At 32.9% G+C, this 12,923-nt stretch overlaps 1 protein-coding gene across 6 annotated transcripts in view; it reads left to right on the top strand.

The window, feature by feature from the left end:
• The window catches only part of NIPBL (NIPBL cohesin loading factor), a 206,011-nt gene that overhangs the window by 95,486 nt on the left and 97,602 nt on the right, over nt 1-12,923 (top strand). For all 6 annotated transcript variants that reach the window (XM_036278788.1, XM_036278789.1, XM_036278790.1 and 3 more), the window contains 3 exons: nt 3,657-3,817; nt 4,743-4,839; nt 7,409-8,035. In XM_036278788.1, coding sequence (XP_036134681.1) covers nt 3,657-3,817; nt 4,743-4,839; nt 7,409-8,035 — 885 coding nt within the window. The remainder of the gene's footprint in view (nt 1-3,656; nt 3,818-4,742; nt 4,840-7,408; nt 8,036-12,923) is intronic.

The raw sequence follows: 12,923 nt of genomic DNA, 5'->3' as shown, positions 1-12,923 counted from the left end.
AGGCAAATCACACATTTGGAATAGATACCTTCAAATTTACAGAATTTAGTGTGAGTGCTCAATATAAGTATGTATGTATGTAGGCTCTTGATACTTCTGCCAATAGTATACTTTGGCACACAAAGGTATGGGGAACATTTGAAATGTAATTAATAGGAGGACACATTTGTTGCTTATGGAAATGTCCCCATTACACATAAGTATGTGTAGGAAGGAACATAGGTTTTTACGTTAAATACTATTTTTTTAAATTAGATAAACTCAACTTTTTCAGAAGAAGAAGTTGAAATCACAAAATCAAAAGAGTAATGTAGTTTGAGGGGCTGTTCAAGTAATGTGTCATTTCTTGGAAATTCTCAGATACTTTAGTAATTAAAAAAGTAACTCATATGTTAGCCTAAAGGTGAAAAATTAGATCCTTTTTTTTTTTTTAAATCAAAGGTAGGACATGAATGCCTACAATTAACACTTTTATTTAGTGTTTTATTTATTGATGGATGTCTTAGTACAGGAAGATGAGCATAAAAATACATAATTATTGATAAGGAAGAAACAAAAAATGTCATTTTCAGGTGATAATGATTGTCTTTATAGAAAATCTAAAAGAAGCTACAGACAAGATAATAGAATTAATAAAAAAAAATAGAATTAATAAAAACATTCCACACAGTTACTGGATACAAGATCATAATAAATAAAAATTTATATACCTAAAATAAGCAAATTTAAATATCAACAATTTCAAGGAAAATCATAAGATACCTATGAATAACACTTTTTGTGGAGAAAATTATAAAAGAAAACCTAAGAAAGTAAAGAGTTATGCCATCTTCCTGGATGGAAGGTCTCAACAGGGTAAAGAATGGAATTTTTTTCAAGTCTATAAATTTAACACCATATTAATAAAAATCCCAAGCAGGGTTTTTATGCAATTTAAGCTGCTTTTAGAAATTTATGTGAAAAAATAAAGATTCAAGAACAGGGAAGATAATTTTGAAATGGAATGACATTAGCTTGATCTAATAGGAATCAAGATTTATTGTAATATTGGTCCAGGAAGAGTAGAACATTGTGAAGTGGAATTTTATAAAGAGCCTAGGAACATACCCATGAACAAATGGAACTCGATATATGTGGTATTATATCTTAATAGAGAAGAATTTTTTTTTACTAAATGATACAGAGGTACTTCTCCATTTGGAAGAAATAAAATTGGGATTCTTATCTCACACTATACATAAATAAATTTTATATGGATTAAAGACCTAAGTATGAAAAAACAAAACTGTAAAACTTTTAAAATAAAATATAAGAAACCATCTTTTTATTATTTTGTGTTAAAGAGGGAATCTGAATGGCCAATAGCTATGAAAAGGTGCTTGGCTTAACTGTTATCAAGGATGCAAATATAAGCTACAGTCAGAGACATTTCCTATCCTCAGATTGATAGAAATTGTTGGTAAGGATATAGAGTAGTAGGACTTGTCACACACTACCAGTTGGGTACAAATGGACATAAGTAATTTGGAAAGCTATTGGTTAATATTTGGTAGGGTTTAAAAATGGACATATCCTGCCCTGGCTGGTGTGGCTCAGTTGGTTGAGCATCATCCCATACACCAAAATGTCACCAGTTCGATTCACTGTCAGTGTACATGCCCAAGTTGTGGGTTCAATCTCTGGTCCGGTGCATAGGGGTGGCAAACTGCTTGATGTTTGTCTTTCGCATCAATGTTTCTCTCATCTCTTTCTCAGTCACTCTCCCTCTCCCTTCTTCTCTCTCTAAAATCAGTAAAACACATTTTTTAAAAAAATGGATATATCCAACAATTTCACATCTTAATATATATATATGTTTTTTAAAAGTCATGTATAAGAATATACATTACAGCATTATGACAACAAAAAGCAATCTAGCCCTGGCCAGTTTGGATCAGCAGTTAAGAGTGTCAGCCCTTAGACCCAGGGGTCTCTCGTTTGATTCCTGGTCAAAGGCACACACCTGGGTTGCAGGTTCTATCCTCAGCCCCAGTCAGGGTCGTACAGGAGGCAACCAATCAATGTCTCTCTCACGTTGATGTTTTTCTCTCTCTCTCTCTCTCCCACTCTATCTAAAAAATCAATGGTAAAAATTTCCTCAGGTGAGGGTTAACAACAAAAAAAAGGCAATCTAAACGTCTAGCATAAGAATGGATAAATTATGTACATCATTCAGCAGACTATATATACCTTTTTAAAATAATTTAAAACTACATGAATAAAAGTGGATAAATTTCAAAATAATATTGAATTTAAAAGCAGGTTATAGAAGGATATATACATATACCATTTATGTAAAGTCATAATGTGCAAAACAGGCTAGGTATTGTTTAGGAATATATTCATTCATAGCAAAGGTAGAGTAAACTCTGAAATATAGTGTTACTTCTAGGGAGTAAGGCGAAGGGAATAGAGAAGAATTTGGTGATCTATGGAGAGCTTCAACCATATCTAATCTTTTACTTTGTTTCAAAAATACAGTTGTGCCACTTAACAGTGGGGATGCTTTCTGAGAAATGGCACCATAAGGCTTTTTTTTATCCTCACCCGAGGACACTTTTTTTTTTTTTGGCATTTATCCTCAGCTAGAGTGGGAGGGAGAGAATGGGGAAGAGAGAGTGAGAAACATCAATGTGAGAGAGACACATCGACTGGCTGCCACCCACACAACCCCAACCGGGCTGTGGACAAACCGCAACCGAGGTATATGCCCTTAGCGGAAACAGAACCCGGGACTCTCCAGTCTGCATGCCGAAGCTCTAATCACTGAGCAAAACTGGCCAGGGCAGCATTTTATCATTGAATGTATTTACACAAACTTAGGTGGTACTATATATATAAGCTATATGTTATAAAGCCTGTTGCTCCTAGGTTACAAACTTGTACAGCATATTACTGTACTGAATACTGTTGGCAGTTATAATGGCCTGCACTGGGTAGCAGTGTAAGAAAAAAATAATAATAATAACACCATGGTAAATAATGGGTTTGTTTACACCAACATCACTACAAACATGTAAGTAATGCTTTGCACTACAACGTTACATCACTAGGTGATAGGAATTTTTCAGCTCCATTATAATCTTATGGGACCACCATCATATATGTGGTCCATTATTTTTTCATTGTTATTATTATTTTATTTTTTTAATCCTCAACCAAGGACATTTTTCCATTTTTGTTCAGATAGAGTGGGAGGGAGAAAAAGGAACGGAGAGAGAGAGAGAGAGAGACATCGACATCAAAGGGACACATTGAGCGGCTGCCTCCTGAACAACCCAAACCAGGGCCGGGGATGAATCACAACTGAGGTATGTGCCCTTGACCAGAATCGAACCCGTAACTCATTGGTCTGCAGGCCGATGTTCAAACCGCTGTGCCAAACTGGCCAGGGCATGTGGTCCATTATTGACTGAAACCTCGTTATGTGGTACATGACTATAGATCTGAATGACATGAAACAGTGTTAGCATTTGATTAATCTCTGGATAGTTAGTATGTGAGTGCTCGTTATATTATTTTTGTATGCTTAAAATATTTTTTGTGAATAATTGTGCTCTAAGAATTTTAACAGTTTATTTTTATAAAGCTTTTTTTTTAATTCTTATTAATTTCAGCATCGGTATCAAGTCCCATTGTTGCAGGTGGTTTGAGAAACATACATGATAATAAAGTTTCTGGTCCGTTGTCTGGCAGTTCAGCTAATCATCATGCTGATAATCCTAGACATGGCTCAAGTGATGACTACCTACACATGGTGCACAGGCTAAGTAGTGACGTATGTAATATATTAGTTGTCATAAGGTAATAAAATGGTTCTAATATTTGTTCCATAACCTAGTATTTTAATTCCACAATTTAAAAGAATTCTGTATATGAAGGATTATACTGAGTCTGAGAATCTAGCTATGAACAATATGGTTCCTATACCCACAGAGCTTAGTCTAGAGCAGGGTTGGTAAACTGGCCAGTAGTCTGCCCTCAAACTAAGAGTGGTTTTTACATTTTCAGAGAATTTGAAAACAACAAAGAATATTATGTGACAGAAACTTAATGTGGCCTAGAAAACCTGAAATAATTATTTTCTGTTTCTTTACAGAAAACACTTGCCAACCCCCAGTCTAGTGGTTTAGGTTCTTAACGAACTATAATTTTATTTTTAAATATATGCTTACACAAATATGTTCTCTTAAATAAGGAACCTTTACTTATTAGTACTCAGTTCTTTTTCTCTCTAAGACCTGTATAAAACTTTTTCTCTGAAATTTAATGTCGCTTTGATATTATTAAAATATTCCACATTATGGAAATATGTCTTGTGATTGGTTTGGTGGTATTATCACATAAGCTACATGTATCTACGGTAATACCAGAGATGAGAGTGGAAGCTGTTCTCGAGGCGTTTACAGCCTGGTAGGGTGTTCACAGCTCCTTTTGTAGAAAACAGCAAACAAAAGTGGAGCGTACTAGTAATACCAGTTTTCTTATTCATTGCCATGCGTAGGCTGTTGATTCTTTTGGATACAATTTCAATTCTTCTAAGATATACCACGAAGAAAACAGGAAAGTGCAGAAGAATTATGCTTTTGAATTGGTACCAACACTTTACCTGTCAGTAATTTATGTCTTTTATTGGTTCTCTTTAAGATTTCTATAAAGCTTCTCCTATCATTCAAGATACAAATTTTATACTCTATTCTTAGGATGGAGATTCTTCAACATTGAGGAATGCTGCATCTTTTCCATTGAGGTCTCCACAGTCAGTATGCTCCCCTGCTGGAAGTGATGGAACTCCTAAAGGTATTATAATTAGAATTTCCTTCAGCATTTCATATTTCAGGTTGAGTAAACAATTCAGACTTCTTAATTCAGATACCGAAAACTATTCTGTATTGCTTTTCATTTCTTGGAGAAAAACACAAATCTGTAATTAACCCTATAAACTCTTGATAGTGTTTTTAGATATATACAGTATTGTTCTCATTGATAAATCCAGTGGTCTTTACAAACCACAAACTTCTTCACTTAAACATTTGAAATTATCCATCACCTTTTTCTATCCTCCCTACCCCTAGCCCCACCCCCCATTCTCTAAAAAAACTTTATTTCACATTGAGTCTATCTGTTTTCCTCCTCCTTCTTTCATAGATTTTTTTTCCCTTAATTAGGTTTTCTCTCTGCTCTCTTATTTCTCAAGATTTCCATTATTATACTTAATCTTTTACTGTAATTTTTAACAGGATTCCCAAATCAATATCTTTGGCTCTAGTCCTATCTTCCAAGTTGTAATTTTTTCATTTCCAGACAAAAATTCCTCATATCTAGCTGGTATTTCAAATTTATGTTCCAAATTGTTCTCACTTTTTTCTGCCATTCCTGTTTTTCTTAATGCTACCCCAGTCCTGAATCTTAAAGTCTTCTCACCTCTTAGGTAGTCATTTAATCAAAACCTGGCCTGTTCTGTATTACCTCTCCAAATCTCTTACATCTGTTTTTATTTCTGCTTATTAAAATCCAAACTATTCTTCAGGTTCTAATTTAATGGGCCATGTTCCATGGACCTTCCCCTAATCTCTTCAAGCCATTAGTTTATATTTTTTATAACTATTTATTCAGTACTGTCTTATGGACATGGATTCTATTTTGTTTATCTTCAAATTACCAAAAACCTTGTGTAGTCTTCTATGTATAACAGATTCACAAAACTGAATTTAAGTCCAGATTTGGGCTTTTTTTTAAGTACTTAAAATTAAAGTCTGATCATTTGAATTATCAGTTTGTTGGAAGGGATATTGTACTCCACTTAAAGAATTAGCTAGTGCCCTGCCCAGTTTTGCTCAGTCGTTAGTGTTGGCCTATAGACCAATGAGTCAAGGGTTTAATTCCGGTCAAGGGCAGGTACCTGGTTGCGGTTCATCCCCAGCCCTGGTTGGGGTCGTGTGGAAGGCAACCAGTTGATGTAATACTGTCAATAATAAAAAAATATTTTTTGTAAAGAATAATAATAATAATAAAATAAGAATACTGTATATTGATAGAACTTCAAAGTAACATTTATAATAAATTGCTCCATTAGCATCTTTATTACACTTTATGCAATTGGTATGTTGTCTAAAAAGTTATTTTTATATATCATACTTTAAATATATTAACATTGCTAATTGAAAGTACAGATTTATTTACATATTTAAACATTAAAACTTTAAGATAAGTCTAGGTTTAAATTATTTTTGTAAAGCATTTGCATCTTAACTAATTTGTATAATTTCCTATGGATTTGAAAAATTTAATAGTCTAATGACAAGAAATATATTGAATACATTATTCAAATATAATTATGCTTTTACTTCTGAAGTATAACTGCTAATTTCCCCCATCAGCTAGTTAACTAGGAGAAGTTTTGCATTTGATTTTCTTTTTTTAAATTTTTTTTTTTCCTTTATTGATTTTAAAGAGAGAGGAAGCAAGAAGGAGAGAGAGAGAGAAACATCGATGAGAGAGAACATTGAATGACCGCCTCCTGCATGCCCCTCACTGGGGATCAGGCCCACAACCTGGGCATGTGTCCTGACCGGGAATCGAACCAGCTACCTCTTAGTGCATGGGTTGATGCTCAACCACTGAGCCACACCGGTCAGAGAAGTATCATTTTTAAAACACTTTTTTATATCGTATAGCATTTGTTAATTTAATGGGATCTGGGCTGAAGATATTTTTGTTGAGCCTTGAAATTTGCTATACTTGCATAATTTTCTAATAAAAGGATTAACAAGCTAAAGAGAGTATATGAATAATGTTAAGGGGAGGGACAAAGAGAATACCACGTGAAAGTACAAATCAATACTTTACCACCAGTTTGTGAACTAAATGAAGACTAACTAATTTTTCCTACTTTTTCTTATACAAATAACTATTCATATAAGTAGTCGGTAGGATTAATTTATTATTATTTTCTTTAGTTTTGATAGACTTACTTCAGATTTGTCAATTTTTATAAATGATCAGTGAAATAATAGAGACTATCATGCCCAGAACATTTGTGTTGTATCTTTAGAAACAATGAAGTCTTTTGCCGTCTTCAAGCTAAATATTTATATTTTATGAGCACAAAAATAAAAATAATCCTGGTCTGGAAAATGATACTTATATTTCAATTCACACCTAGATTAGCACCCAGCAAGCTAACAGATAATGGTGGGCAAGTCTTTTAGGCTTTCTTTTTTATTTTGTAAATAAGTAGCATGGATTAGATAATCTCCTAATATTTTTTCTAGCATCACTATATTGTCATTTATTATTTCTATCACAATATAAGAAAATGCAAAACTTGCACTACTGTTTATTCTTGCCTGTTGAATTATTTTTCTAGGGTCAAGACCACCATTAATCCTACAATCTCAGCCTCTACCTTGTTCATCACCTCGAGATGTTCCACCAGATATCTTGCTAGATTCTCCAGAAAGAAAACAAAAGAAGCAAAAGAAAATGAAATTAGGCAAGGATGAAAAAGACCAGAATGAGAAAGCTGCAATGTATGATATCATTAGTTCTCCATCCAAGGACTCTACTAAACTTACATTAAGACTTTCTCGTGTAAGGTCTTCAGACATGGACCAGCAAGAGGATATGCTTTCTGGTATGGAAAATAGCAATGTTTCAGAAAATGATATTCCTTTTAATGTGCAGTACCCAGGACAGACTTCAAAAACACCCATTACTCCACAGGATGTAAACCGCCCACTAAATGCTGCTCAGTGTTTGTCGCAGCCAGAACAAACAGCATTCCTTCCAGCAAATCAAGTGCCTGTTTTACAACAGAACACTTCAGTTGCTACCAAACAGCCCCAGACTTCTGTGGTACAGAATCAGCAACAGGTATCACAACAGGGACCTATATATGATGAAGTGGAATTGGATGCATGGGCTGAAATTGAGCGAATAGAGAGAGAATCAGCTATTGAAAGGGAGCGCTTTTCAAAAGAAGTTCAAGATAAAGGTAAAATAAACTCATTACTTATCACTTCTTACTCTGGGCAAATATATCATTATAAAGTCAAAAAAGTTTTTTTAAGTTACTCTTTTTTTTTCCTTACTATATTTCATAATTCTTTGTGTCTTTCTTCAATAATATTTTTATTACTAATGCTCATACCTCAAATTAACATCTTAATTTCATTTTTTGTCTCAAATAACTGAGATTTGGTAATTCTGTATCATAGATCCGTCACCTAATATGTACCAGGTGATTTTATCTGTGCTTGTCTACTAATGTGAACATTAGCATTTCTTTTTTTTATTTTCCTTTATTGATTTTAGAGAGAAAGTGAGAGGGAGAGAAATAGAAACATTGATGAGAGAAAACATCTGTTGGCTGCCTCCTGCATGCCCCCCACTAGGGATTGGGCCCACGACCTGGGCATGTGCCCTGACTGGGAATCAAACCGGCGACCTCTTGGTGCATGGGTCGATGCTCAACCACTGAGTCACACTGGCCAGATGAACATTAGCATTTCTATGTTATATATGTTTTTCACAAGTTATATTAATATAGTTTTGTATCTTGAACTTTATTTTTTCCAAAGCAAGGTTAAGTACTATAGAATTATTTTGAATTGGTGCATTTAAGAAAAGTTTGTATGTATGCTTATTATACAGTTCGATTTTTTTACTTGGTTTTTACTCTTACCATCTCTTAATTATATGACTTTTTAAATAAATTTATGAAAACAATTTTATGTTAATATTAAATAGCAAACCTTAAGGATCAAAGATTTTTTGTTTGTAATTACAATTAAGTGTTCCCTTTTGTCTGACTAGTATATTAGGATGGAGTTTCAAGATACATGTTCTATGAGTTTGTGGACTTTTTTTACTGTTTTGTTTTGTTTTTATCCTCACCCGAGGACATTTTTCCATTATTTTTGTTCAGATAGAGTGGGAAGGGGAGAGAGAGAGAGAGAGAGAAACATCAACATGAAAGGGATACATCTAGCGGTTGCCACCTGCACGACCCAACCAGGGCCGAGGACAAAGTACAACCGAGGTATGTGCCCTTAGTGGGAACCGAACCCAGGTTTCTCTAGACCGCAGGCCAACAGTCTAACCGCTGAGCCAAACCGGCCAGGGCTTTTTTTTACTGTTTTATAAATAATTATAATCAAATGAAAGTAGCTCCCTACTGAGTTCTTGGTTATTTTAAGAGAGACTGATGAATCAATGATAGAAATTAGTAATTTAATTTATGAATTTTCTTTCTTTGCAGATGCATACACACACACACACACACACACACACTTGACTATTCAAACCAAAGCATACTTTATGATTTAACTTTTTAGTTAAATATCCTAGTACTGATATAGTTATCATATTTTCTGGGTGATTATAAAATAAAACTTGATGTTGAGGAGAACTCATTTTTATATATAATTTTGTTCATATGTGACAGGATCATTTCTAGATAATTGTGTTCCTATACTAAGAAACATACTGAGGATTTGTATTATATTTCCTGTCTGTCATGGCTTTTTAAATTGTTATTGGAAAAAATAGACTGTATATACTAATTGTTGTATTATAATGTTAGCTAAATATATAAATCACAGATAAGTGCAAATAAAGAGATTGGTAGAAATTTTCATTTTATTGGCTAGGGAACTGGGATTTTTTTTTTAACTGGTATGTCATTGACATTAAGGATGAAATAAAATGTTGCTTGTTCTTTCTCTTTACTTAAGGTGTGGGGGTTCAGGAAATAAATATACTATGGGGATTCCAAAATATATCTCGTCTATCCTCTTATAAAAGTATATGCATGTCAAATGAAGAGAATAGTTATTCAGCTTCTCTTGATAATATTAACATACTCTAAATTTCTGAATCTTATGACAGTTTTGCAAGAAACATAGAATTGTAATTTCTTGACCAAGAATTATTAGTTGCCTTGAGAACTGTAAAATTTTGCATGACATTTTATTTAATCTTTATTTTGGAAATGAGTATTTTTCCAATGATTTAAAAAAAAAAAATTGTTTGTAGGAACAAAAATAGTGGAAATGGTGGACTTCTGGGTGGTGGTTGTTTTTTTAACTTTCCTCAAATTTTATTGTATCATATTTGTTGAAACCAAAGTTTTTACCTATAAAAGTTGAATGAAAATAAGTATAGTACATAGGGCTAATGGACTGTTAAAGCAAATTTATTTTAGACCACAAACGTGTCTGGGAGAATAGTAAAATCAATAAACAGCATACTGTTCTTTCAGAAACTTTTATAATGTATATTTTACTTTTAATTATCTAATCAATTATATCTGATCTGTGATGATGTGGCTATAGCAGATATAATTGAGAAGTTAAATGAGCAGAGTTGACTTGGAATTTTGAGCTCTGTAAGTTGACTTACAGAGGTATCTGGTACTATAGAATTAAAACCAAAAATGTTTATTAGAGCTATCTGATTTTTAGTTTGCTTCACATAATTTAATATGTATATTTCCCCAGATTGGTTATACTGATTTTGCTGGCCTCATATTAGTGCTGTCGTTTCTAACTTGTTTTCTGAAAGCCCTGTTCCTATTATTTCATGGTTTTATTTGAAAGCCTTTGGAATTTTAGGTACCACCTAATACTTTTGATTTGAGCCATGTCATTTTGTATTCATTTTTTGCATTGTGTGGTGGGATAGTGTTTTATATATAAGCAGTTATCTTGAGACTTTGACAAGATTAAATGTTCAGTGTGCTGCTCCACGATTGCAGGTGAGGTCATAAATAAAAGCAAAATTTTCTGAAGTGATAGTTTTTAGTCAGCCCTTGAGAGATGAAATACTTTTTGAAATAAATTTATCACTAGTAACCACTACATTTTAGGATATCTACTGTATTTTGAAGTTTGACACTGAGAACTTTTTTATAAGTATTGTATTAGTGATGGTAAGGAGCAAACAAGACTACTTTGGTCTACTGAGAGCTCTATTCTAGGGTCTGAGCTGATTTCCTATTATAGTCATTTGTTAAGAGAGAAGCATTTCCTTCAATAGACCAGAAATATGAAAATATGTATCTTGTAAGATTAGAAATATGGTTTGATAATTGTGGAATTTGAGAAAAGGGATAGAGTACTCACAGGAAATAGTTCACCCAGGCTGTAGTAGAACCTAATATACCACACACGTCTTCTGTTCCCCACATAGCAGACACTTTCTTGGCTGCTGGATATTTATTTCCCTTAGACCTTCTCTCTCTTCTTTTGATAGTTTTATATACACTGATAGGTTAACTCCCTGTAACTTAATGTTTTATGGCATTTCTAAAGGACCCTTTACTCATATTTTAACATCTGTAATTACATAAATTAATTTTTGAAGGCTATTCATCTTTGCTTCTAGAATAACCTATTATAGATATTAATATCTCCTTCGCGTCCTGCTTTCTTTCATCAAAGAGGTGTTTCTTTGTTTATCTTTGCCTAATTTCATCTTTTCCCAAGGTCCACTTTCCATATTAGCAAGTATAAGAAATGGCCTAGCTACACTAATATTTTTTATAATGTTAACAATATTCTTGCACTGTAACCCTCATAAGAAGTAATTTATTACCAACTGTCATTTGGAATAAGAGACTAGGATTTTGAACAGGAATGGGACAGTTAACCACTGTTAATTGTACTGTGGTTTAGGGGTGAGATGTTTTCATTTTTTCATAGTGGGCTACTATGTGTACAACGGTTGTGCTTTCTACTCTTAAGTGTTTTTAGTTATCACTTGTAGATTTAAGCAAGTGATATACTTTATTTCTTATAAGCATAATCAAGTTTAGAATTTCTCTAAGGGCTGGATCTTATTTTCAAAATATTATCATCTGGATGACAAGTGTTGATTTTGAAATTATATTTTTTTGTAAGCATATTCTTCAGGAATATATGCTTCAGATAGCTAACCTTATGGTTCCCAATGCTAAACAGGGCTTAAAGATAATCAATGTTCTAAATATTAAAATTATTCTTTATAAGCATGGCTTCCCATCACTAGATGAAGGTTATGATGTAATGAAGACTGATGATAAAAGTGGATAGACAAAGGTGACCTATGCAGATTCAGAACCACTTTACAGGAATAAGTTCATGTTGGAACTGAATTAGATCAAGTGAATCAGAACCTGCGTGCTCTTAACATAGCCAAGTAACCTCGTAGCAGTAATGGGATTTTTTCCAGTTTTATAGAAGAGGTGAAGTACTTTTCAATAAGATGAAAAGTGAAAACTTTTTATTTAGCAGTATTTTATGGATAGTGCAGCAAATTATAAGATCCTTCCCAATCTTAACACATTACTCTTATGCAAATGCTTTCATACATTTTTATTATAAATAATTACAGCATCTATAGTTTAAGATAAATCAAACACGATAATTTCTTTGAATTAAACTCTATGCTAAATAGGTTAATGATCTATAAATGCTTAAGTATTTTGTAATTCTTTAAAATTTGGCCTTCAAGATATTTTAATGTTTTTCTGAAAGACAGATTTTTCATATTTAGGATTAGCCCCAGATTTCTTAAGAGAAATCTTCAGATGCCTGAGATCTATGTCATTGTCGTTTTAAGTGTGCTTAGGTTACAATTTTAAAAGCTTTCACAAGGCATATTTTTAAAAAAATATAGAAAACTTAGATTATACCATCTAAATTTCTATATTCTTGTCATAAAGTTTTAAGGATTAAGTATAATATGATAATGCATTCTATTTATGAAGTAATAATTATTTGATGTGCCCTTTGGCAACTTATAAAGATTATTTTGTGTGACAGAATATTCAAAACTAAAATTCCATAAACATAAATTTATTATTCTTAGAGTTTTTTATTTTTAGATATTGATGCAAAAAG

Source organism: Molossus molossus, unplaced genomic scaffold, assembly GCF_014108415.1.
Source record: "Molossus molossus isolate mMolMol1 unplaced genomic scaffold, mMolMol1.p scaffold_m16_p_3, whole genome shotgun sequence".
NCBI lineage: Eukaryota > Metazoa > Chordata > Mammalia > Chiroptera > Molossidae > Molossus > Molossus molossus.
This window is presented reverse-complemented; position numbering and strand designations above follow the sequence as displayed.